The sequence below is a fragment of the Schistocerca gregaria genome, chromosome 3 (assembly GCF_023897955.1).
Source record: "Schistocerca gregaria isolate iqSchGreg1 chromosome 3, iqSchGreg1.2, whole genome shotgun sequence".
NCBI classification, from domain to species: domain Eukaryota; kingdom Metazoa; phylum Arthropoda; class Insecta; order Orthoptera; family Acrididae; genus Schistocerca; species Schistocerca gregaria.
Genome location: NC_064922.1, coordinates 944,545,630 through 944,573,221, shown reverse-complemented (window position 1 = coordinate 944,573,221; position 27,592 = coordinate 944,545,630). Strand labels below are relative to the sequence as shown.

The window sequence follows — 27,592 nt, the reverse complement described above, 5'->3', positions numbered from 1 at the left end:
AAGGTATAAACACATTACAAAACTTTAAAAACACAAAATATTTTCGTCTTTTTAAAATTATTAAAAGAAGCTAAGATATATTTCAGATTGTAATTTAAATAATGATATTTGCTGTTTGTTAATTTTTTAATTTAAGAAAAACCTTTATATGGCGGTCTTCATTTTACTAAATGTATGCAAAGAGTAGGTGGCGTTTATATCCATACATAATTACATCACTCTCAATAATAATTCTATTTAACATTTCACCTGCTTAAATGCGTTTTCGAAAGAATGTGGGAGTGAAGAGTTGAGGAGGAGGACCCAGAAAAGTGGTTTGGGGTTGCGAACTGTAACATACACACATGGAAGCAAGAAGAGAATTCTGTTAAAGATGGAAGGATGGGTAGATCTCTGAATGGGATTTCGTGGGCAGGTTGTGGGAGGCGATTAAATTTTGTTTGGAACTGGATGTGGAGCGCTTGTTGGTGTAACATGTGGTGGAGGAGGTAGTGGGTGGATACAGAGAGCGAGGAGAGTTGCATAGTATCATTTTTGGGGGACTGTTAAAATTTAAGGTGTGGGTGTAAGGGGGTATAAATCCAGGCGACGTTGGCATAAATGGATTAGTCCTCCGATTAAGGCTGTTAGTTGTGCAGCGTGTAGTTTTAGTCTATTGTGAGATTTTTTTCTTTGGTCAGCCAGTAGGTGCGGTTTCCATGATGGTTTAGTTTGGATAGGGCGGTCATAAATGGTTAGACAGAAACCATGGAGATGGACGTGGAGATGGACCCTGCAAGTAGTTCGTCCAGTAATTGTTGCCTGTGTCTTGTAAAAACTGATTCTGCGGAGTCGCTAGTTGCACCAGAGAGTAAATTTATAATCTAATCCTGGTCAGCCTTAGTTTTCGTGCTACTGTTTACAGATTAGAAAAAAAGTTCGAACTGCACTGTTAATCACTCATAGCAGGCCGAGCAAGTAATGTAAGATGTCAGCAAACTGCTAGCGTCGCATTAACATGTCAGCTGCTACACTATGACCAGTGTAGAACTACGCTATAAGGAAGTTCTGGAACTCCTTCATCCTGTGGCGTACTGAAGAGGTGGTTTTGGTTTCCAGCTCCAGTATGGTTGCCCTCTGCCAAAGACGGCACCATCCCTTAACGTCTCTGGTAATCGCCGCAACGCAGATTCTGGCAGGAACGACACAGAAAACGCTACCATCAACTCGAGGGCACAGAGGATGGCGAAGGGAAATCGCTTGTCATTCTGCGAAAGGAAAACATACTTTTAAGTAGTGAGAATGAGAGATACGAAGCGCAGATACGTTTCCACGTGAATTAATACGTCTCTAAAACTCCCTTGACAACCATCCAACAGAAAGCATGCACCAGAATGAGATTACAAAATCTATTAACTGGGCGAAAAGGGGATTGCACCCCTAAACTATCCTCGTCCTGTTCCATGATCTGACCTATAGTCTGATGAGCCAGTGTTGCATTGATGTATTCTCCATCAACGTTTTGTTACTCCCTCTAAATCCGTGAGCGTCATGCACCCTGTTCTCCCTTTCGACATCCACTTAGTTTCAATCATTGTACCCTTCACCAACCTTATCAAATTCCCACCTGTCCTGCTACACAATGAGCACCTAAGCACATCCGACACTATCTCAAAACTCAACTTCAACATTAATACTATCTCGTCTCTAATTTGCAAACCTGGTATATCCTTGTACCTACATTCAGTGCGATCCATATGAACTTGAACTATTTTATTGAGTAATAGCATTTTAACCTATAATGGGACGCATTTACAACTTTGGAAGCCAATATACAACTTGGAGATTAAATACATACATGCAGACATACAAAGTCCTCACAGCAAGTGCTGGAAGTGTCCTTCACCAACATCGATGCACAACTGTATTCGTTTCACCATATCCCGCGGCGTTCTTCGACGTGTATCCTCGCCAGTGTTGTTTATTTCGTGACTAATGGCCTCACCAACTTCTGCAGTTGTCCGTGGTCTGTTTTTGTTGTAAATTCCGCTTTTAAGATATACCCAGCCTGGGTCTGAAGGGGGTTGGTCAAGTGATCGGGGAGGGGCACAAATTTTTGAGATCATCGATCACCATAGAAACGTGTTACAAGTTGCATGGAACATATGTCATGTTGCTCTATCTTGTACAATACCTGTTTCGTTTCGACGTCATCCAGCTGCTCCAGAAATGCATTGAAGATGCCCTTATAAACTGTAGGGTCTTGAGTCATGTCAAGGAAAACGAGACCAACAATTCTGGAAGCTGACACCGTGCGCCACACGCCAACCTTTTCATCATATACTGCCGTTTCGTGGATGATATGGGGGTTAACACCAGCCGGGCGTCTACTGCTTCGTGTGTTAGTGTAACCTGGAAGATGCAACCAGGCCTCACCTGTAAACTAAGTTATGGAGAGGCTGTTGAATTAGAAACCCCTGAAACGATCGCCAGTAACGCATTCTTTTCTGATGATCTGTTTCTTGCATCGTTGCATCACGTGCACTCAGTGTAACTGCAATGCCGATTTAATCGGAGCTCTCTGACATGTGTCATATGAAATACCTGTCTGCTGGCTCAATCGGTGCAACGATTGCCTTGGAGAAAACTTCTCTGCATATCATCAGTAACATCTGCACTAAATGGTGGTCTATGATTGCAGCTGTAACTATTTAGCTCATCAGTTTTCAACAGCTTTTTTACAACTGATAAAATTGTCAGCTTTTCTGGAACAGCGCGCACATTGAATTTACTCTGGAATGTCCGTCTGGAGCCCGCATCTCGTGGTCGTGCGGTAACGTTCTCGCTTCCCACGCCCGGTTTCCCGGGTTCGATTCCCGGCAGCGTCAGGAATTTTCTCTGCCTCGTGATGGCTGGGTGTTGTGTGCCGTCCTTAGATTAGTTAGGTTAAGTAGTTCTAAGTTCTAGGGGACTGACGACCATAGATGTTAAGTCCCTTAGTGCTCAGAGCCATTTGAACCTTTTTTTTTTTTTTTGTCCGCCATGTCGTAATCAATGAGTTTGTCTTCCTGTGTGTTTTTACAATAACAACTCGGTCTCGAAGTGTGCACTCCATGTTCCTGCCAGTTAAAGACTGCAAACGGATCGCTAATTCGCTCGTTATTGTCACGCGACAGAACTATACACTCAAAGACTCCACAAACTGTGAGCAACGAGTCTACAAACGAACTAACACAGGCGAGAAAGCGCGGCCTTATACCGGACAAAGGACAACACGGGCAGGAACAATAGTCAACTTGGCAGCAGCGGGCAGTGCTTCTGGTTCTCTCAGCGCTACTGAGATCATTAAAACAACTTCCCCGTATTTACGAGGTTTCGGAGGATGTAGTTCAGATTTATACGAATCACCTTGTATTTCACGTCTACGTAACACCCCCCCCCCCCCCCCCCCCCCCCACACACACACACACATCCCTTCCCAACCAAATTTCTGACCATCTCTTTCTCAGAAAACGAAATCGGCCCCGATATTCATCCGTCTATCCGTCCTAACAGCTATTACTCTTGCATACCTATATCACCCCACATGAAGGACGTGCCTTCTCCCTTGCCTCTCTATCTTTTCCTGTCCCTTCTCCTCTTGATGTTACGGCCATACCCACGCTTGATACTCCTGCTCGTTTGCGATCCCTAGTCCACTGCGTCCTCTTCAGTACCTACTTTCCTCTCTACAGATACTATCAAACGAACTTTTATGCTTACAGCCATACCCTACAATTTTTTCCTGGTTCAAGTTCTCCAGCTTTTCAGTGACTGTGAAGTTTACTTTTTAACATCTTTATCCGTCAGCAACGTCTTTTAAATATTTTTATTTTTAGGGTTTCGTGCCTCAACCTGTAAACACGGTAGTCTTACAGACTTGCTTTCTCGTCCGTCTCTCTGTATGTCTGTCTGTCTATCTGTCCGACTGTCTAGAACACTTTTTCTCAGGAATAAGTAGAAATATTAAGTTCAAATTTAAGTCACGTATTAAAGTCTGCAATCCCTTTGTGGAGTGAAAATTTAAAGCTCCTTAGTCAATGCAATCAAAAGTTAAGGCCATATATATTACGTATTTTGATACTCGAAAACTCCTCCTTCAAAACGTATAGGGATTTCCCGTTGGCCTGTTGACCTAGAACAGCGAAATTTGGTAAGAAAACAAGGTTTCGTAGTACAAGCAATCAAAAAAAAATCAGAAAATTATTAATGTGTAATCATCTAACTCAGACAAACGTTTTTGTCGTTTTTTATCCATCTGTCCGTCTGTTGCCGGCCGTGGTGGCCAAAAGGTTCTAGGCGCTACAGTCTGGAACCGCGCGACTTCTACGGTCGCAGGTTCGCATCCTGCCTTGGGCATGGATGTGTGTAATGTCCTTAGGTTAGTTAGGTTTAAGTAGTTCTAAGTTCTAGTGGACTGATGACCTCAGAAGTTAGGCCCCATAGTGCTCACAGCCATTTGAACCATTTTGTCCGTCTGTTAGGACCGCTATTTTTCCTGAACAGGTTGGTGTATCATATTCAAATTTATTTCACTGACTAATTGTAACATCTATGGTTTCTTGGATCTGTAAATGATTTAAGCTTCTAAGTCAATCCAGTCGAAAGATTCGGCCATTCATGTCACATGTTTTGATACTGGCAAATTCATTCATCAAAGCCTATAAAGTACTTCTTGTTACTGTTGAATCACAATATTTGGCAAGAATCAAGATTTCACAGAACAAGTAAAGTAAAAAATCTCAAAAATATTAAAGTGTAATTATATTACATAAAAATTTCCTTTTCGGAATTATAACATAAATTCCATTCGTCATCCATCAGAAGCATAATACACGAACACTACTGCATGCAAACACAAAATGTAAGTTGTACTTATGTTTTATAAGTAAATAAATTATATGTAAATAAAACATATTTTATTAAATCTTCTGTATCTACATATAAAATATGAAGACCCCTGTTCGCTTCTCTTTGTATGTCCGGGCTAGAATGAGTAACTACTTTTGAGGTTTTGACATGGTCTCAGAATTCCTGAGACTCATAAATGGTATGGCGGACAAGGTGGGCACAAATCAGCGGTTGTTTGCTGATGATGCTGTGGTGTACGGTAAGGTGTCGAATTTGAGTGACTATTGGAGGATATGAGATGATTTTGACCCAATTTCTGCTTGGTATCATGAATGTCAGTTGGCTATAAATGAAGAAAAATAAGTTAATGCGGATGAGTAGAAAAAAAACTGTAATGTTCGGATACAGACTTAGAAGTGTCCTGCTTGAGACTGTTACTTCGCTTAAATATCTGGGCGTAAGGGTGCAGTAGGTACTGGGAGATGAAGAAGCTTGCACAGGATATAGTAGCATGGAGAGCTGCATCAAACCAGACTCAGGACTGAAGACCACTACAACAACAACAATGTTGCAAAGCGATATGAAGTCTAATGAGTACTGGGGGATTGTGGAAGGAAAGGTGAATGGTCTGCTTCGGTTTATTGGGCTAATTCTAGGAAAGTGTCGTTCATTTGTAAAGGAGACTGCATATAGGATGCTAGTGCAACGATAAATTAGGGTTTACACGGAGGCATATAGCTACTCTTTTTTCCTCTCGTTCTATTTGGGAGCGGAAGAGGAAAGGAACTGAGTGATAGTGGCACAGGATATCCTCCGCCAAGCACCGTAATGCGGATTGTGGGGTGTCGATATAGAAGTAAGAAAATGTTTTGCTATTTAATTACGGCATATAGTTTCGATCTTATGCATATTTTAGACTTTTCAGCTATTCGCACCGCTGGCAGCCCATTCCCCATCATATGGGGCGAGGAGAATGAAACAATGAATCTTTTTTAATCTGCAGACCGTATTTCCTAAGACGACTGACAGAACACTTTCTTCACACAGTGTGGCACAGATAGAAACCAGAAAAGACATCTTAAAAGATGTTGTTATTTTAATATTTTTAATTGTTTTCTACTAGTTTCGATCTCAAGCGATCATCATGTTGACAAATATTGTCAACATAACATGAGGGAATGGCGCAATGACATCAAAAGTATAGCGAGAACACAGAAGCTCCTATACCAGCGGTTCTCAACCTGGAGGTAATAGCTCCCTGAGGGGTAAAATGAAATTTTCTGAGGGATAAAAAGTAAACGATTTGATTCTGTTTCAGTCATGAAACTAAATTACTTTCAAAAGATCATTACTATTATCACAACTTTGTAGGACTCTAATATTGATTATATAACTCATCAATAACCACTTTTTTTTCAATTAGTAGTACCAATGTGTTGGAGGTTACGGGTTTCTCATGTGGCTTACCCACTACACACGTATGTTGTGCTTTGTGCTGTACGTTGCTGATGATAAAAGAGAGACATATACGTAACCAAGGATAAATATTTCAAGAAAATGTCTTCTCCAATTTATAGGTAGAAACTGCAGTAATCCAGAAACTGCTTCATAGCTCGCTTTGAAACAGATAAATGAATTAATTGAGAAGACAACAAGCCAGTAACTATAAGTTGTGCACTATAGTGTTGTGCACGGTTTTATTATTATTTTTTATAAGAGTGGTTAGATACAAAGCATTAACAGCCTGAAGTTGCCCAAATCTGCCAGTTCAGAAGTAAGGAGCACAGCAATGAAGTGATGTACGAACAGTAAGTATGGCACACACATCTCAACTTGTTTGATTTCAAATGGGGCTGCAGCGTGCAGGTCAAACAAGTGCCGCGATGGAAAGCGGTAATGGAGGTAAGGTTGGGTGTGGGTGAGGGGGCAACAGATGGCAGGCCGTGGGGTTGGGGTACTAACTAATGTCTGATTCCACTAAGAAAGGTTGGGAATCACTGCCCTAAGCAAAGAATAAAGGCTTACAGCAGGGTTGTCCAACCCAGCAGCTCCACGAACTACGGTGCCCATGATATGTTCTCCTTGCACCCTTCATAAACAAATATAGACACCGACATTTTGTGTTATTAAAACAAATTTCAGAAGAACACATTTTATTACAAAAAACTGTACTCGTTACTACTCTGGACAAACATTAGAATTTAGACCTCAGTTCTGTAATGGAAGACAGTCACTTTAGTCTCAACAAAACTATGCCAATGATCAGTATCACGGAATCTGTGTTAGACTGTCACAAAGATAAATCTGCACTTAGAACAGGTTTCTAAAAATTTAGAATACCAGTTATATCAGGACCTGAAAGAGTATGATTATTATTGACTTCTGTCTGACGGAAGCACAGATATTTTCGATATAGGAGAGTCGTACGTTTTTAGGATGGTCTTTCGTGATTTTATGTTAAGAAGGAGTTTTTAAAAGTGTTGCCACTTGATGAGCGTGAGACATATTTAATACATTCCTGACAGTTGCGAAAGTTAGGAAGTCTCCTGCCTAAACTTGTTGCTGTAACAACAGATGGGTTGCCATCAGTGACTCGGAAGAATAATGGATTTCTTGCTGTTTATGCTAATGATGATTCGTCTCCAGAATTTCTTGTAACTCGTGTAGAAAAACTACAGCCGATGAGCGATAAAATTCTTTCGAGCTTCCAGCAGCAGCGAATGGTTTAAAATTCACGGGCTTTCGGTCCAATACTCCTCGGCCACTGTCAATTGTTGACATTCTTTTGTTGCTTTTGTCGTCCTGCATATAGCCGCACTGCCTTCTGTGACGTCACATTTTCACTTAACAAGCAGCGTCAAGAACTCACATTTAGATGAAACATTAAGAACAGCTCGTAGCAGGTACACATCAGATGTTTCTGAACTTACAGCGATTATGCAGTACTAAATTTCACGTTAATTATGTAAGTTGTAAATCCATGCTATTTTAATTATAATTCTTTGAAATACTATTACAGTACTATACGTTTGTGTTAGTAGCAATTGCAGTAGACATGCTAAAACAGCGACTATGTTGACGACAGCAAAAGCATCCCCTTAGGCATGAGTTAAATGTGCCAAAACAATAAACACATAAGAAAGATGGACAGCACTGCTGTACAGTGTTGTTCAATTTTTTGACATCACATGAACAACTTATGAGTGCCCATTTGTAACACCATATCTCGAATTCTCTACTGATTTATTTTGCTTTTGTTTCATTTAATGTTACATAGTTGAGCTTCAGTAAATGTTGTTTGAATGAATCAATAACACAAAACTGTATACTCCTTTCTTTGTGAGAACTTTGATGTCTTGATTTGATTCTATGCAACGTAGTGTATCTGTCATTTAAATTCTTTGTCCCATTTGGAGGGAACAATTTATGTGTGAAAAATTTTTGGTAGAAATGTCAATATGTGCAAATGTTCTGTTTTATTTCATGTATTTGGTTACTGTTATGTAAACTGCTGATCCTCACTTAGGGCTCTTAGTTATTCTGTATGTAAAAGTTGTTGTGGTTCCCCTCAGGAATGGACCTGTGTAGCGCGCGTAAATTGTGGCTGGCCTATGTAGGAAAGGTGGAAGTGATAGTCAGTCGGCGACGAGCTACGACTCATGTAAATGTTGCATATTGCGCTGGTTCCGAGAAAGGCTTTTGCTTCCGCTTCCCAATGCCATTCTGGAATTTGTATCTATCATCACCACCAAGAAATGACAGAGCCCAGCAGTTCTACCTGCAATTCCACCTACCAACATGCAATGGCCACCACATTGCGCAATCACTGTGTCGGAATGCCATAATAATGTACAGTGAAGGATCAGCTCATTGGATGCTTTAGTGTGCACAAATATAAGGTAACTGAATTCATGTACCTACCTTGATTTTTTCCTTGTTAAAACACCTCTCAGGTTCCTCTCCGTTTGAACTAAAGTGATTACCGAGTGTCCCTACTGAAAGAACATTAAAGAGCAGTCTTTTTGCTAATTAATGCCTCTTGAACATAGTAAAAAGAAAGTTAAAGTTAATGTGGCAAGAGAGTAAGTTAAAGTTAATTATGCTTGCTGAAAATAATTTTCCTAGTAAAACTGCTTATTAATGTGTTGTTACCAACTTCAAATTAAGAATTCTTAAGACTGAGGCTTATAAAGTTTTGCTTAGTAAATGATCACATTACTGCCTGTCGTGAATCGCAGAAGGTGAGTCAGTAACTTACATATATGTTAATTTTGTCTCTCACTGTAGTAAAAGTGGAAAACTGCAGTTGTGAAACGTTATATACTCGTGGTTGCTAAGTGTTTGTCTCTCTTGTGTATTAGAAGTGCATATTAATAGTATAACAGTATCCACAGTTTGTCTATTGTGCTAATGCTCAGTAACAAGTAACAGAAAGACCATTAATTATGAAAACCATAATTTCTTTATTCAAATGATAGTGAGAAGCAACCTGTTAGTGGATTCCAATTAACTTTCATGTTAAATAGTTAAGTATTTAACTGAGAGAGTCTTAAGCTATATCCAATTAATGATTCTACAGTGAATAGTAATAATAACGTTATAAAGACCATTCAATTTGTGTAAGCCCTGAAAGTAATTGTGTGTTTCTGTATCTGTTATATTTATGCAAATAGTTTGTTCTGCTCTGTTAACTTCCGATCTTGACCGTGAACAAATGCAGGTGTCAGAGTTCGTTGCACTCGCGTGTGGCAAAATATAAGTTGTGTTTGTCCATTGAAGTTACTTATACCTACTTTCTTAAACAAGAATGTTAATCTTTCTCTTGCCTAATTAGGCTGGCGACCGTTTTATTTATCCGTTGAACAGTGCAGATAGGCAAAATTTTCTTTGTTACTGTTCAAATATTTACATAATTCTGACTTTCATTTCCGATAAGCGACCTCCGTTAGGTACAACACGGTCAACATAACAAAACACTTCTCTGTTGCTTTATACCATAATTGCTTTATGAGATAGTTTTATTTCACTATCTGCCTACAACTTTAAGGTTACGGTATAGCAGTAGCGGACGGTAGTGTTATACATTGTATAACGCGAAAGCAGCTCCGAATAACTGTCGGAAAACTGGTACACATTGGAAAGCCACAAAACTGTGAAAGCCACAAAATTGTTTACCAGTATTCATTTCAGGCTTCAGAAGGTTCTTGCCACAAGCGGTTTAAGGAAATCACGGAGAAGGTAAATCTGGATGGCTGGAGGGGCCTTGAATGATCGCTGTCCCCGAAGATCGCTCCAGCCCATAACACACCATCACGTTGTTCGGTCTACCGTCGCCGCATACCGTTCACTTCTAAGTGTGAGCCCAAGCCCGCCCGGTTAGCCGTGCGGTCTAACGCACTGCTTTCCAGGCGGGAAGACGTGCCGGTAACCGGCACGAATCCGGCTGGCGGATTAGTGTATATTGCTCCCTCCTCCGTATATCTCGCGAAGAGACCATGAGGATAAAGATTAGAGCACACAGAGGCATACTGAGAATTTTTCTGTCCACGAACGAGACTGGAATAGAAGGGAGAACCGATAGAGGTACTCAAGGTACCCTCGGCCACACACCGTCGGGTGGGTTGCGGAGTATGGATGTAGATGTAGATGATAAGCTAAGTGCCACGGCCGGCACCAGAACTATATAAGCAAAGTGGTGAAGAGAAATCTCTTAAAAGACACGAACAGTGCAATTGAAGTACACGTGTAAAGGATAGAAAGAACTACAAGTGTATAGTGGCTCATTTGACATTTCTTCGGACAATTCGCCCTAGGAGGCAATATGAAGAAACGTAATATTTTTTTCTTATTGATAAATGTATAGATAATTATTGGAGTCTCATACCGAAGATTCATTTGAAAAGTGTTCAACACTGAGGGACAAAGGAAGATTTACGCTCTTCGTTTATTAGTTTTTATAATACACTCCTGGAAATGGAAAAAAGAACACATTGACACCGGTGTGTCAGACCCACCATACTTGCTCCGGACACTGTGAGAGGGCTGTACAAGCAATGATCACACGCACGGCACAGCGGACACACCAGGAACCGCGGTGTTGGCCGCCGAATGGCGCTAGCTGCGCAGCATTTGTGCACCGCCGCCGTCAGTGTCAGCCAGTTTGCCGTGGCATACGGAGCTCCATCGCAGTCTTTAACACTGGCAGCAAGCCGCGACAGCGTGGACGTGAACCGTATGTGCAGTTGACGGACTTTGAGCGAGGGCGTATAGTGGGCATGGGGGAAAGCCGGGTGGACGTACCGCTGAATTGCTCAACACGTGGGGCGTGAGGTCTCCACAGTACATCGATGTTGTCGCCAGTGGTCGGCGGAAGGTGCACGTGCCCGTCGACCTGCGACCGGACCGCAGCGACGCACGGATGCACGCCAAGACCGTAGGATCCTACGCAGTGCCGTAGGGGACCGCACCGCCACTTCCCAGCAAATTAGGGACACTGTTGCTCCTGGGGTATCACCGAGGACCATTCGCAACAGTCTCCATGAAGCCGGGCTACGATCCCGCACACCGTTAGGCCGTTTTCCGCTCACACCCCAACATCGTGCATCCCGCCTCCAGTGGTGTCGCGACAGGCGTCAATGGAGGGCCCGAATGGAGACGTGTCGTCTTCAGCGATGAGAGTCGCTTCTGCCTTGGTGCCAATGATGGTCGTATGCGTGTTTGGCGCCGTCCAGGTGAGCGCCACACTCAGGACTGCATACGACCGAGGCACACAGGGCCAACACCCGGCATTATTGTGTGGGGAGCGATCTCCTACACTGGCCGTACACCTCTGGTGATCGTCGAGGGGACACTGAATAGTGCACAGCACATCCAAACCGTCATCGAACCCATCGTTCTACCATTCTTAGACAGGCAAGGGAACTTGCTGTTCCAACAGGACAATGCACGTCTGCATGTATCCCGTGCCACCCAACGTGCTCTAGAAGGTGTAAGTCAACTACCCTGGCCAGCAAGATCTCCAGATCTGTCACTCATTGAGCATGTTTGGGACTGGATGAAGCGTCGTCTCACGCGGTCTGCACGTCCAGCACGAACGCTGGTCCAACTGAGGCGCCAGGTGGAAATGGCATGGCAAGCCTTTCCACAGGACTACATCCAGCATCTCTACGATCGTCTCCATGGGAGAATAGCAGCCTGCATTGCTGCGAAAGGTGGATATACACTGTACTAGTGCCGACGTTGTGCATGCTCTGTTGCCTGTGTCTATGTGCCTGTGGTTCTGTCAGTGTGATCATGTGATGTATCTGACCCCAGGAATGTGCCAATAAAGTTTCCCCTTCCTGAGACAATGAATTCACGGTGTTCTTATTTCAATTTCCAGGAGTGTAGTTTCCTTTCGTTGTTCTCATGTCCTGGTGATAAGAAGTATAAACGAAGTGCTCTGTAATTCCAAGTGAAATTGTGCTAAATAATGAAAGCAACTTCTCGAACAATACGATTTTCTCATTTACGATACCATGAATCACAGCTTCTGTAACTCTGGAAGATTATTATTATTTTAATTTTGTATGGAGAATTTAGGTGGAGGCAACGATCTTCACAAGGGCGCTGCTCGACAACAGAGGTACGTGAATGTGTTCATCTCTTTCCCTTCGTGGCCGCCGACGTCAATTTCAATATCCAGGTCATATTTGCCGCGACATTTAGAACCTGCAGTCTTTCTTTTGATTTAATTCCGAAGCATTTTCTTTCTCAGATGAATATATGCATTTTAACCACAATTCTTTTCCACAGGCCAGGTGGAATGAGAGTACTTAGAATGTACGTGCCTCTACTCTGATCGTACGTTCGCATGCAGCTGAATGTGTACCGCCGTAACTATACTCATGAACCATTTTCCTTACAGTATTAGTTCTTATTTTGAACGACTCACACGCGAGTGTGCGTGTCTTACTTTGTGTAGTCAGTCGCAAGTATTCCTTAATTTAGTTTAGTTTAGTTATGTCATGTTCCGTAGATCATTTTCGCCATTATTTTATCGATATGATATATATATATATATATATATATATATATATATATATATATATATATATATATATATATATATATATACATGAATAGTTCTAATATTAATATTACTGAAATTTTTAGTTCTACACAGACAACTACATTTAGAGGTATTCACCAGTTCACCAGTTCAGAAACAGGAACTCGTCCAAGAAATAAAAGGAGTTGTCCAAAATAAATGATTTTACGCTAGATTTAAAACTTGATCTTCTACCTGCCAGACACTTTATGTTGTTGGGAAAACGATCAAAGATTTTTGTTGCTGAATTAATGTACTCCTTTTTGAGCAACTGACAGCTTCAATAACAGATAGGAAAGATCATTTTTTCCTCGTGTTGTACGTATGAACATCACTGTTCTCACGAATTGACTGGATTATTTAAAACGAATTTCATTGGCGAATATATGTACTCTGATGGTGCAGGTAAAATACCTAACTCCTTGAACAGGTGCCCACGTGACGTCCTTGGGTAAACAGCACTAATTATTCTCACTGCTCTATTTTGTGCAAACAACACTTCATGCCTAAGTGGTGAGTTACCCCAGAAAACTATTCCATAAGACATTGTTGAGTGGGAATATGCAACGTACGTTAGGAGGCTGATCTGTTTATTACCAAGACTAGCGATTATACGAAGAGCGAAAGAAGCTGAACTTAATTGTTTGAGAAGATCAGTAATATGCCTCTTCCATTTCAAGTTGTCATCAATGTGAACACCAAAATTTTTGGAGAAATATGCCCTCTTAGCCCTGTTCATATGCTACATCAATTGTCGGTATGACTCTGTTTGGTGTACAGAACTGGATACAGTGGGCTTTTTCAAAATTAAGGGAGAGTCCATTTTCTGAGAAGCACTTAATAATTCTTTGGAAGACATACTGAACGCTATTTTCAGCTGCTTTTCCTGGAGTGTGATTGATTATAACACTCGTGTCATCAGCAAAAAGTACTAGTTCTGCTTCCTGAATGTTAAGTGAGAGGTCATTCACAAGAATAAGGAGCAGCAGATGACCCAAAATTGAACTCTGTGGTACTCCCTTTGTGATAACCCCCAATGCATTAGAATTTACCACCCTCCCAACATTATTTGTGCTGTTCGGCACAGCTTATTGCTTTCTGTTCGTTAAGTATGATTCAAACCAGCTGTGTGTATAGCCTTCAATTACATATAACCTGTGTTTTTCTAACAGTGTGACATGATCTACACAGTCAAATGCCACGGAAAGATCACAAAAATTACCGACTGGCGATAATTTGTTATTTAGGGCTCGTACTATTTGATGGGTAAATGTGTAGATAGCATTGTCAGTCGAGTAACCTTTCCACAATCTGAACTGTGACATGCTGAGTAAATTATTTTCACTTAAATGTGAGACTACTCTTAAATACATAACTTTTTCGAATATTTTAGAAAATGAAGTCAGAAATGAGAATGGTCTACAATCATTTAAGTCACTCTTGTCCTCTTTCTTATGAAGAGGTTTGAAAATTGCGCATTTCAATCTGTCTGGAAAACTTCCCCGTGCCAGCGAAGCATTACACACATAGGTAAGGACTCCACTTATTAAATTAGAATAACTGTTCAAAATTCTGTTAGAGACTCCATCAACACCAGATGAGCTCTTGTTTTTCAGGATATTTATAATTCCCTTAATTTAAGTGGGGGATGTTGGTGCTATTTCTAAAGGCCTAAAGTCCTGGTGAGTGACATTTTTAACATATTATTTGCTTCTTCAACTGAACCCTTTAACCCTATTTCTGCTGCTACATTCAGAAAGTGATTGTTAAAAAATACTTGCAACTTGTGAATTATCACTGAAAACTTCGTCATTTAGCTTTATTGCTATGGTATTCTGTGCACTGTCAGGCTGACCTGTCTCACATTTGACAACATTACCTACGGTTTTAATTTTATTATCCGCATTATTAATTTCTGTCAGAATATTAAGTCAGGACGTTACTTTTAATATTCAGTGGCTTGGTTTTCACAATTGACCTCTGTCGCAACGGCGCTTCACACGAAATATTTATTCCGCGACATTCATACTAACTCTCATTTCAAAATTATGAGACCAGTGACTAGGTTTTTATCAACTGAACAGGGCGGTTACACGTCACTCTTTGCACCTCCTCCAGTGTCACTTAGAACTGACTACTAAAACGGATGGGTTAAGAACCCCTCATCGACCATTGTACGCCATCCTTTTTTACTCCCTACGTACAGTCACTGTGCTATCACTTTGGAACTCCCGAGTGATTACCTCAACTGATTTCGTTGGACTGTTGGGGAATACACTCCGCAATGCTCGATGGTCCCAGTTGGTCAGTACATGAGGTCTGACGAAGTCTGTCTGATTTTGGTTTAGCTGTGGTGGTCCCTTCGTGTTTACACTTCACATAGTCAGGTGAAAGCCAGTGGATAGTCCACCTTCTAAGTCACTGAGCTCTTTCGACAGTCCAATTCTGGTGTTCCTGCTTCTCTACTGACAACGTAGTGCTCTCCGCCTCGTTTTATAATGGCGCGTCTGTCTCTCGTGACATCTAGTGGTCGATTCCGCTTTACAGAAGGGGGTCCCGATAGTTCAGATAGTGTACTTCTGAGGAACTAATAGTGTACTTAGTGCTTCTTCGATCGTGTGCTCTCAAATTTTTAACAGTATACTTCTGTACCATCCAAAACACCTCCCATGATGCGTCTGCGACTGAACTTGGACGACAAACCTCGTAATCGAGCAGTAACGCTTTTTTCCACCTACTGATGTGCGACATCTCACATTTGACGTACCATCAGCGCCAGGTAGGGCAGGGAAGACATGGAAATCCCAGCAACAGCATACTCAACACTCGTTGCGATCTGGCGGAGACACGTGGGGTGCAACTCGATGCTCTGCAGGTTGGCCATGCCCATACCGGCGACGGTGCTCAACTGCATCAGCATGGTCGCCATCACGATGGCTGCGCCCTCGATGTGTTCTGTGCAGAAAGAGAAGTTTTGTATGTTCAGTTCTGAGAAAGAGATATACGTTCACCTGCCAATAACAGAGCGAGCTAACATATTAACCTTTCTCCCTTCTCTTGGAAAGCAATTAAACAGGAACACCACAGCCTTACTATAACAGACTGAAGACACATTATGTACGCTATATGTCTGTGAATTCTGCAAACTTTGTTTCAGCACTTTCGTTTCTAGCTTTTTGTGTTACTGTAGTTCGAGTGTAGACATATAAATCCAGCCTGGCACAGACACACATAGGTGTTAACAAACAGCTGAGAACCTTATCCAGGCTATAATTCATAATATGGGCAACTCTTTTGACCCTTTACCTCTTTTTTCTACAGGTTCCAGACGTACGCTCATAATTTAATGATAACAATTGAAATTTGATCAGTATGGATATGTTAATCAAGTTTCAGATCTAAGATTCCTTTTTTTGTTATTAAATGTTTGATTTCCCTTCTTGATGTAATATATCCCATTTTAACTCAATTTGTTTGAAATACTCCAATTTCTTTGTACATTTACATTATATTCTGTCTGTGTTATTGACAGTCATAGTGTTACATTTTACAGCCGACTCTTTACTATAAAAGTTTAAATTAAAACAGATGCACCATTTCACTTCTTCTCCACTTTTACTTCAACCGTTTCTACTTTTGCTAAGTGTAACTAGAATTATTTAATCTTGTCAAGAGCTCCAAACAGTTAGTATAAAGGATATAAAAGGTACCATAATTATCTTCAATAAATAGTATGTTCATTGAACTATGCAGTTAATTTATAAGTATTCAACCCACGATTTTGTATTATATTTGTATCGCCACACATCAAACATTTTAACAAATTGTAGCAATAATGATTGGAACATACTATCTTTAAATGTACATCTGACAAGTATTTGGTATATCGTGAATAAAGAAACCTATGATCGAATAATATGGGAATAATATAAATTCTGCAGAGATTCTACAGCATTTTCAGTATTTTAGATTAGGCACAAAAGCACTAATCATAACATTTATCTCTTGTAAACATATTATCCAGTTCTTTAATATGTGATCACATTTTTTTGTTTCAGTACACACATTGATAATGTGTCTCTATAAACCTACAACCTAGTGTGATAAAACATATAATGTACATTTGCATCTTCCAACAATAAATTATATTTCTATTACGAAGTATACCCTAAAATAAACTGGGTTCCAATTTTGAGATGTCATCTGATAAAGTTTATTGATTTTGAGTATGCTTTTCAGATGATTATTGTAACAAGTTCAGTGTGATAGTCCTTATTTTCAAACAGACGCATATCACAAGAAAATTCCATCTTATAATATGTGGGCATTTATCCTTGGTTACTAACAAGGTAGTGCTTAACTTGAAAAATAGAGTAACTGTTGTTACTCTCTTGTAACTGAATTTCATACTGTTTCTTAAACAACCATTTTATGTATAATTATAATAAGAATTGCCAACAGCTTACAGCAGAAATAACTTATAATTATTTGTTTTTGTATATTTCCGAAGCAAGGGATTTTGGATTGAATCCATGTTTCTGGGCTTGAGTTGAATTATGAGCTGTGGATGGTCTCCACTTTCAGAATTGATTATACTTTGCAGCTGTATACAGTGCTTGCACCAAACAGTTGATTTAACAGATGTCACGTTCCTCTGATAATGTACTTGGAAATTATAGTGCTGATTATGGTAAATGAGACTCGTAATTCAGCTTTATCAGTTCATGTAGATCACGTTTCATTTACAGGGATATCTGTGGCCGAAAAACAGGCAACAACCAGAAGTTGTGAACCACTAAGACTGCTACCTAGCACCAGCAAACTAGTCTTTTTTCCTAAGTTATATTTTTATTTTTTATTTTTTTTGTCTCATTTTTGTTCTGCCCCATTGTCAAAGTGCCTGAATATTGACACAGAGAGTACTTAAATTCGCTTCATGATTTAGGTCAAATTTCAGTAGACTTCTGTTTATGTTACTATTGATCACACTGTCAGCATTTTTGCTATTCTTTTCGTGCTGATTAAATTTATGAATTACCTGTATAGCTGTACATTGTATTAATCAGCATATTCCAGTATTTTTTGTGTCCAGTTAGGGCAGTATATCGTTTTCGCACTTGTATTGTATCCCCTATAAAATCTGCTAACCCATTCATGATCGATTCAGTTACTTACAATGACTTATTGCTGTAAATAGGAAACTAAGTGCATTACCCCTTGCTCGAAACAGAATAGTTTCCTCCACTAGGCCATTAGGCCAAGGTGAATATACGGCAGAACAACCCTTCCACCATACCAAATTTGCGTTGGGGATGGTATTCTAAACATTCGAGTATGTAACATCGTATATTAAACATCATCCTGTGTTACTGTACTTGGTCATTTATTACTGATTTTCGTCAGTGTCTAACATGTGGTTTTTAATCATTGCCACAGTCTATGAGCAACGGGAAAAGCGAAAATACTTTTTTAAAGAATCTGTTTACTTGTCTTTCAATTTTACCCATCTCCAATCTGTTAGTATCACTCCATCATAGTCTCTACACAAGATGACTGACTGTACGTTGGCTTTGCTCCATCCCTATTGATTTCATTATTGACCCATTTGGTTACCGCAGCAGTCTTCTCTGTCTATTGGACACCTAACTGTGATCCCTTACGATTTTCATCCAATTTTAGACAAAATAGAGGCTAAATCAGCAAAGACGCATGGGTGCAGCTCACCAGTCAGCAGGTAGAAGACGAGGAGACTGGCCAGTGCAGCCAACAGCGCACTGGCGACACTGGACCAACGGCGACCGAACCTCGCCCCACAGTAGTTCACCATGAAGTGGCCGGGCAGCTTGGCGGCCCCCTGCGCCACTATCCCAAGGAAAGGGTTCGCGCTCAGTCGGCTCACCGCCATCACCAGTGAGTACATAGTCAGCTGGTGTACCGACCTAGTAACAACCAGAAATGGGAACATTATTCCGTATCGTTCAGAGTCTCAACTTGAACGGACTCCTTTAAGTGGGCTTACGATACATTCTTTACTGTACAGACTGTTTAAAAATTGTCATCAAGTGAGGATTGTACGAAAATAAACTTAAATATACGAATTTACCATCGTCAAACAAAGAAAATTACGAAGATTCTACACAAATGTTAAATGGTCTTAATGCTAGGTCCACATATAGTATGACAGATGGATGGTCAGTCTGAAGCTCATTTATATATCTACATCTACATCTACGTGATTAATCTGCTGTTCACAATAAAGTGCCTGGCAGAGGGTTCAATGAACTACATTCATGCTGTCATTCTACCGTTCTACTCTCGAACGGCACGTGGGGAGAAAAATTGTTCCGTGCCAGCCCTCATTTCTCTTATTTTATCGTGATGATCATTTCTCCCTATGTAGGTGGGTGCCAACAGAATGTTTTCGCAATCGCAGGAGAAAACTGGTTATTGAAATTTCATGAGAAGATCCCGTCGCAACGAAAATCGCCTTTGTTTTAATGATTGCCCCTCCAATTCACGTATTGTTTCTGTGACACTATCTCCCCTATTTCGCGATAATACAAAACGAGCTGCCCTTTTTTGTACTTTTTCGATGTCATCCGTCAGTCCCACCTGATGCGGATCCCACACCGCACTGCAGTACTCCAGAATAGGGCGGACAAGCGTAGTGTAAGCAGTCTCTTTGGTAGAGCTGTTGCACCTTCTAAGTGTTCTGCCAATGAATCGCAGTCTTTGGTTTGCTCTATCCACAATATTATCTATGTGATCGTTCCAATTTAGGTTATTTGCAATTGTAATCTCTAAGTATTTAGTTGAATTTACAGCCCTCAGATTTGTGTGACTTATCGCGTAATCGAAATTTAGCTGATTTGTTTTAGTACTCATGTGAATAACTTCGTACATTTCTTTATTCAGGGTCAATTGCCACTTTTCGCACCATACAGATATCTTATCTAAATCCTTTTGCAAGTCGTTTTGATCATCTGATGACTTTACAAGACGGTAAATGACAGCATCATCTGCAAACAATTTAAGACGGCTACTCAGATCAGGAACAATAGACGGCCTATAGCACTTCCTTGCGGAACACCGGATATTAGTTCTGTTTTACTCGATGACTTTCCGTCTATTACAACAAACTGTGACATTTCTGACAGGAAATCACGAATCCAGTCGCACAACTGAGGCGACACACGGCAGGCACGCAGTTTGATTAGAGGACGCATCTGAGGAATGGTGCCGAAAGCCTTCTGCAAATTTAACAAGCCCTCTTGATCTGACGTTCTTGGTAGCTACAGTAACGTGGATTGTCAGTTCTATTAATTTAAGGCCACTTCATTTCCTGATATGTACATTACCTAAGTTCACGGCGGAGTTCAGCCTTCCCATCCAGACTATTTTCAAGTGGAACAGAAAACTGTGCTGTTGTAAAGCAACTTCAAGCAATCAGCGTCATGTATTCTCTGAACATGGAGAAGCTAATAACCATCGGTTCTGGCAGAGTGACTTCGAAAGGTGGAACCTCTACCTCTACATAGCCTCACTGGAAGAAATCGCATACTGATGGACTGATCAGGTAACCCGTGGTCAGAAAGGGTTGTGTACAGTTGATAACTGAATAGTTCATCAGCCTTGTCGATATGTGAGTAAGGCCAGAGAAGCAGTGACAAGAGACAGTTTGCACCGAGATATCAACGTGTCCACGTCAGTCAAACGTATGCGTGAGCTGTGCTTCGGATGACGTCAAAGCTAGGAAGACTAGAATGCGTTTCCGTAAAATTTGGAAGTGAACTAGCGAGGAGGTACACCGTCTTGGATCGCTTAGATTTCACAGAAGTAACAGTCTGTGTGCCACGAACATGTTGCGGGATTAATTCGATTCTTTTCCCTATTTTAGCATAAAGACAACATTTCTCATCAGTAACGATACAGGGTAGGGAAGGTAGTTGTTGTTCAGGAGCCAGGTAATGACAAGCAAGCAGATATGCACATACGGCCACCCGTTGATTGTTGTGATTTTGGCCTGGAACATTCGTTACCTATATACCCGATTGCAAATGTCGCACAATGGAGGGATGATCACAGCTGATCGCATTTGCACAGTTCTCGAGTACACCGACGTGGGGTATTGTTCATTAATGCGTTTAAACGATTTTCATCAAACCCTAAACGTGGAGAACGTGAAAAAGAACCTGCTTAAAACGAGAAAACCATTTCATTACCGTGCTCTATCCATTGGTATTGTCCCCATCGACGGAACAAATGGTTCTGGTTGCCTCCGCTTCTGTCACCCTCTATCGAATTCAGGCAGACGAATATGTGGAAAATGTTCCGATTTGGCACTCCATTTTCTAGCGTGCACGGCACCACTAACTATCTCCAAATGGCAAAATCATAATATGTAAACTCAAATAGGAACAGTGAACTACAACAACGAGAATACCGATAGGCAAAAAAAGAAAAAGGGAAAAGAAAAGTGCGAACATATGTACCAGCCTAATAGAACTGCGGTTGAATGAGATGGTAAGCACCATTCTAGTAATTTTTGTTAACTTGGACCCTACACCAAGGTCAGCGGGAAACAGATCCCAAAGTCGACCTAACTAAGGTGCCAGTTACGTTCCGAACAGCGAAGCATAGCCTCATAGCTCAGAGGTTACTGGAGTGGTGACAATTTTGAGGAGGGTGAGACGCCTCAGGTGGTCTATTGTCCGTGTTTTGCAAATCATCTGTGACACAAATTTCAGAACAACGGTTTGGTCAGCCTTTGTGGATTTTCGCCGTCTTGCGAAATATCAAGAAAAATTAAACTGGGATTCGGTAAAATACTCCGCCCCCACGAGACGACAATCCCCTGATTAGGCAAGCCTACGGCCGTCTCTAAGTGCCATGGAAATAGTTTGATGCCATTTATCCATCAATTAATTTCATCAACTTTTGAAATAATAATCGTGTCAACCCACGAGCTGTGTCAATCAATACATAATGTTATGGACAACGTGAACTTTCCTTTGTTAGGAAACTGGACAAAGGCTCCTGTCGTTCCTCTTGCGCGCCTTTTGGTAGGTTAGGGGAAAATTTTGCCGAACAAGATGAAAGATGCGTAGAATCGATTGAAGTAGTTGTCAGCAATCATTTATAAAAAGGACTCCCTTCAGTCATATGGTGTGAGCAGGTATGTGCTACGTTGTGTGTTAAGTCAGGAAGTGAATGGGGCATAACATCTAGTCATGTGCCAGGTGATCAAAAAAACATTATAAATTTGAAAACTTAATAAACCACGCAATAATTTAGATAGAGAGGTAAAAATTGACACACATGCTTGGAATGACACGAGGTTTTATTAGAACAAAAAAAAGTTCACAAAATGTCCGGCAGATGGCACTGGACAGAAAAACGTTAGTTACTGCGCATGACAATGGTGTACAAAAGGAGCTGTAATGAGAGAGAGAATCAGATGCGCCAGCAGTCGCAGCATGTTGACGTTACCTCAAAAGGTAATTTTAGTGAAGCTGTTTTATCAGAATGGGGAATGTGCTACTTCTGCGTTACGATCCTATCGCCATAGGAAGGGGATACGAACGGGTAAAGGTCTGTTGACAAATGCAGCTGTGGCGAGAATCATTTCGAAGTTCGAAGCCACGGGTTCTTTAGACGGTAGCCCCCTAGTGGCCGACCGATCACAAGGCGTAATGCTGCTGAGACAGTTCAGGAAGAAATGGAGGCTGTAGCGGGTTCGTCTATGCACGGGGAAGTCAGGGCTCGTGCTGTCACACGTCGCACCGGCATTCCATACACTACAGGTTGGTTGGCACTGAGGCGTACCCTCCGATGCTATCCGTACAAAATCCATCGGCATCATGAACTGTTACCTAGCGATTTAGTGAAGCGTAGGATATTTGCGGTGCGGGCGTTTCAAAAGATGGCGAAAGATGACGATTGGTTGAGTAACGTGTTATGGGCCGAGGAAGCTCATTTCACGCTCCGAGGGTCTGCCAACGCCCACAAATGCTGAATTTGGGCTACCGAAAATCCTAGAACTTTCGTGGAAGCTCCATTGCACGACGCGAAAGTCGCGGTATGGGTTGGATTTACCATATCTACCGTTATCGGGCCTTTTTTTCTCCGAGGAAATGCGTGATTCTGGTTTTGTAACTGCTACCGTGAATCGCATCATCCCCAGCCTGGCTGATAAACACCTGCTCAAACGTACGACCTTTATACAGGATGGCGCTCCATCTCATATTTCTCAGCCGCAACTTCCGTCATACTCAGCCTCCCAGGTCGCCAGACCTCAATCCGTGCGATTATTGGCTTTGGGGTTACCTGAAGTCGCAAGTGTATCGTGATCGTCCGACATCTCTAGCGATGCTGAAAGATAACATCCGACGCCAATGCCTTACCATAACTCCGGACATGCTTTACAGTGCTGTTCACAACATTATTCCTCGACTACAGCTACTGTTGAGGAATGATGGTGGACATATTGAGCATTTCCTGTAAAAAACATAATCTTTGCGTTGTCTTACTTTGTTATGCTAATTATTGCTATTCTGATCAGATGAAGCGCCATCTGTCGGACATTTTTTTAACTTTTGTATTTTTTTGATTCTAATAAAAGCCCATGTCATTCCAAGCATGTGTGTCAATTTGTACCTCTCTATCTATATTATGCCGTGATTTATTCAGTTTTCAAATTTGTACTGCATTTTGATCACCTGGTATATCTGCAGGGCTCTAGGTCTACATCTGTATGCATACTCTATAAATCACACTTAAGTGCCTGGAAAAGAGTTCAGCGAACCACCTTCACAACAATTCTCGAAGAGCGCGTGGGAGAAACGAACAACTATATCTTTCCGTGTGAGCTTTAATTTCCCATATTTTACTATGATGATCGTTTCTCCCCCGTAGGTTGGCGTCAACGAACTATTTTCGCAGTCAGACGAGAAAGTTGGTGATCGAAATTTCGTGAGAAGACCCCGCTGCAAAGAGAAACGTCTTTGGTTTAATGATGTCCAGCCCAATTCCGGTATCACATCCGTGACATTCTCTCCCATATTTCTCGATAATACGAAACATGCTACTCTTCTTTGAACTTTCTCGATATACTTCATTAATCCTATCTACAGCAGCACTCCACAAGAGGGCCTACAACCGTAGTGTAGGCAGTCTCTTTAGTAGACCTTTTGCATCTTCTAAGTGTTCAGCAGTAAAGCGTAGTCTTTGGTTCGTCTTCATCTGACATTTTCCATGTGTTATTGCCAGTTGAAGTTGTTCGTAATTGTAATTCTTAGGTATTTAATTGAATTTACGGCCTTTAGATTTGATTGATTTATTGTGTAACCCAAGTTTAACAGATTCATTTTACCACTCATGTGGATGACCTCATACTTTTCATTATTTAAGGTCAACTGCTAATTTTCGCACCATACAGATCTAAATCGTCTTGAAATGTGATTTGATCTTGTGATCACTTTACTATATGATAAACGACAGCATCATCTGCAAACAACCTAAGAGGGCTGCTCAGATTGTCTCCTAAATCGTTCATATAGATAAGGACCAGCAGAGGGCCTATAACACTACCTCGGGGAATTCCAGAAATCACTTCTGTTTTGCTCGATGAATTTCCGTCAGTTATTACGATCTGTGACCTCTTGGACAGGAAATCACGAATCCAGTCACATAAGTGAGACGATAATCCATAAGCACGCAGTTTGATTACAAGCCGCTTGTGAGGTACTGTGTCAAAAGCCTTCTGGAAATCTAGAAATACGGAATCAGCTTGAAATCCCTTGGCCATAGCACTCAACACATCGTGTGAGTAAAAGAGCTGCTGGGGTGCTTTTAGGTGTGGAAGCGCACTAGCAAGGTTATAACATGGATGAAGACATATGCTCCCTCTCATTTGTTGCTCAGTCATGTCTCATCCATTCTCGTTCGTCTCTCGTTCGTTTATGGTTGCTTATTCGTTCTCTGTTAATGTGGAAATTGGCGTAACAGAGTGCAGCCATGCTACGAACAGCTTGCTCTGAACTCCACTACCTTGCCTGTCAGACTTGTAGAGTTCAGCATTGCTATGAATTCGGTCACACCATGAGACTGTGGTATAGACGTACGCCATAGTTTAGGCCACACACACCCGGCGTCGACTACGAGTTGCTGTAGCAAAACTGGTAAGCGTTACTGTATATGCCACTCCTATCAATGAGTCTCAAGAATATCATGACTTCTTAATGCCCTCTGTAAGTAGATATCCCTCGAGTGCATTTCAAATACGAACCTTTCCTTTTTTTCCTACAAAAGCGTAGTAGTAATCTTTGTTTGCTGCCATCTTTTTGTTGCATTTGAAAAGTGGTCCTGGCGGAGGTTCGAGTCCTCTCTCGGGCATGGGTGTTGTGTTTGTCCTCAGGATAACTTAGGTTAAGTAGTGTATAAGCTTAGGGACTCATGACCGTAAAAGTTAAGATTTCACACACATTTGATTTTTTGATTTGAAAAGGCTACATTCTGAAGTAAAAGAACTTCTCTATCTCTTTAATACTTTTTTAGTTCAAATATAACACTGCCTCAAATTTAAACTGTGTTGAAGAAAATATCTAAATTAAGTTAAAATTCTCTTAACTGCTTCTTACCAATAACCGTGCCGCCTCTCTGAGTACTACAGCACGTTTTAGCAGGAACACACGTAGTACGATAAGAAGTCCAACGCTGCCACAGTCATGGTGACGTAAGAATTTATCTGGATGTAAGAAATTACTTACCAGAAAGTTGATAAAGAAGTGACAGTCAATGATATACTAAACTCACGAGTTATAGTTTGATTTTGAGGTGACTCATTTTTAGGTGACTCATCGACCTGGTAAGTATTCGCAACACTACCTTGTGCATGGAAGGTCGTGCGTGCATAAAGATGTCAGTCTCAGACCTTGCATTGTGGTACCAGTCACACAGTGAAATTTAGTTTGTAAAAGAGGCGCACGTTCGTGTGTTGACCGGGCACTGAGCCTGTAGAACAACAACATGACATAAGCCCAACAGTACTAGCAATGGACACAACGACAAGACGTGATGTAGCACGTGAACAATAGAAAAGATGCTGAGTAATCATATCATCATAATCACTGCGGTACTCTGGTACCTTACATAGTGACAGCGTACACTTTGAAGGCACATGAAGTTCTCAACATACGAGATAGTGCACAACCGTGAGATACCATCACCATTTGAGCAAACCATTGGAGATAAAAACAGATCATCAGTGCGCAGTTTTGTCGAGGCCTTACAAAAAATGTGGCCCAAGTGCAAAAGGTACATGTGAGGGACGTAGAGGAGGAGGTCTGTTTGGTACAACGAAATGCGAAGTCACCCAAGTACCGTGTAGGACACTGGGTGATGGTGACTGTCTCTTACACCCCAGACGAGTAAACGAAAAAGAAATTTAGGCCCATTTCAAGGGCTAGCACCAGGTAAGAGTCCCTGTTCCCTACGCGCACCACAATCGTCCACATTGGTCGTATTCGATTCCTCCATGGCGCGCCACATTCTTTACCACCTGTACAGGTGTCGGTCTCTTAACTGGAGGACGGTGGGATGGGGGGAGTGAGAACGGGAACTGACGTCACAAGGTGAGCGGGACACTCCCACTTCAGGGTATTCACTAAGATCGAGAGATAGACTGGCGTAAGTGGGTTGGGAGGGTGGTAGGTGTTTCCCTTCTGTAGGTAACAATGGCGCCAGAGGTGGCCGGAAGGAGTGTCGCGATATAGGTGACGCTCCACCTCTGCAGCCACGGATGGATGGACGACCTGAGGTTGCTACCACTCCACCACGGAATCCCGGTAGGAAAATGACGTCGTGATAGATCACTAGAGAACATTACAACAGACATTGAGCGCCTGCACATTTTCTGCCAGTCACCACGGACCGTAGGAGATGTGTGACAGCCTGTCTAACGGGTTCTGTTAGCAGTGCTTTGTAACACTACAACCCTTTAACTCATGTATATTTCAGCTCTGATTTCTCGAGTTCATAACCGTTTTTTGTAAATACATGTCTTCATGAACTTTGTTAGTAATTAGTGTTTATGAAAATGTAATGTATTTTGATAGAATACTGTTGTTGTTGTGATCTTCAGTCCTGACACTGGTTTGTTGCAGCTCTCCATGCTACTCTATCCTGTGCAAGCTTCTTCATCTCCCAGTACCTACTGCAACCTACATCCTTCTATATCTGTTTAGTGTATTCATCTGTTGGTCTCCCTCTACGATTTTTACCCTCCACGCTGCCATCTAAAGCTAAATTTTTGATCCCTAGATGCCTCAGAACATGTCCTACTAACTGGTCCCTTCTTCTTGTCAAGTTGTGCCACAAACTCCCCTTTCCCCAATTCTATTCAATACGTCCTCATTAGTTATGTCGTCTACCCATCTAATCTTCAGCATTCTTCTTGAGCACCACATTTAGAAAGCTTCTATTCTCTTCTTTTCCAAACTATTTATCGTCTATGTTTCACTTCCATACATGGTTACACTCCACACAAATACTTTCAGAAACGACTTCCTGACACTCAATTCTATACTCGATATTAACAAATTTCTCTTCTTCAGAAATGCTTTCCTTTCCATTGCT

The 27,592-nt window shown here is 41.4% G+C and overlaps 1 protein-coding gene across 1 annotated transcript; it reads right to left on the bottom strand.

Annotated features, from left to right (window-relative positions):
* Nucleotides 1–693: 693 nt before the first annotated feature.
* LOC126355874 (solute carrier family 22 member 15-like) lies at nt 694–18,866 on the bottom strand. The gene is made up of 3 exons (XM_050006374.1): nt 18,683–18,866; nt 15,726–15,913; nt 694–1,247 (listed from the first exon to the last, which is right to left on the bottom strand). Exons 1-3 carry the CDS (start codon nt 18,861–18,863, stop codon nt 1,059–1,061), a joined length of 558 nt encoding a protein of 185 aa, XP_049862331.1. The 5' UTR covers nt 18,864–18,866; the 3' UTR covers nt 694–1,058.
* Nucleotides 18,867–27,592: the final 8,726 nt, after the last annotated feature.

Coding starts and splice junctions, on each gene's coding strand:
- LOC126355874 (XM_050006374.1), bottom strand. CDS start 18,863: ATGGCGGTGAGCCGACTGAGCGCGAACCCTTTCCTTGGGATAGTGGCG. Junction 15,914..18,682: donor CGTCTTCTACCTGCTGACTG/GTGAGCTGCACC, acceptor CTTTCTGCACAG/AACACATCGAGGGCGCAGCC. Junction 1,248..15,725: donor TGCCCTACCTGGCGCTGATG/GTACGTCAAATG, acceptor TTCCTTTCGCAG/AATGACAAGCGATTTCCCTT.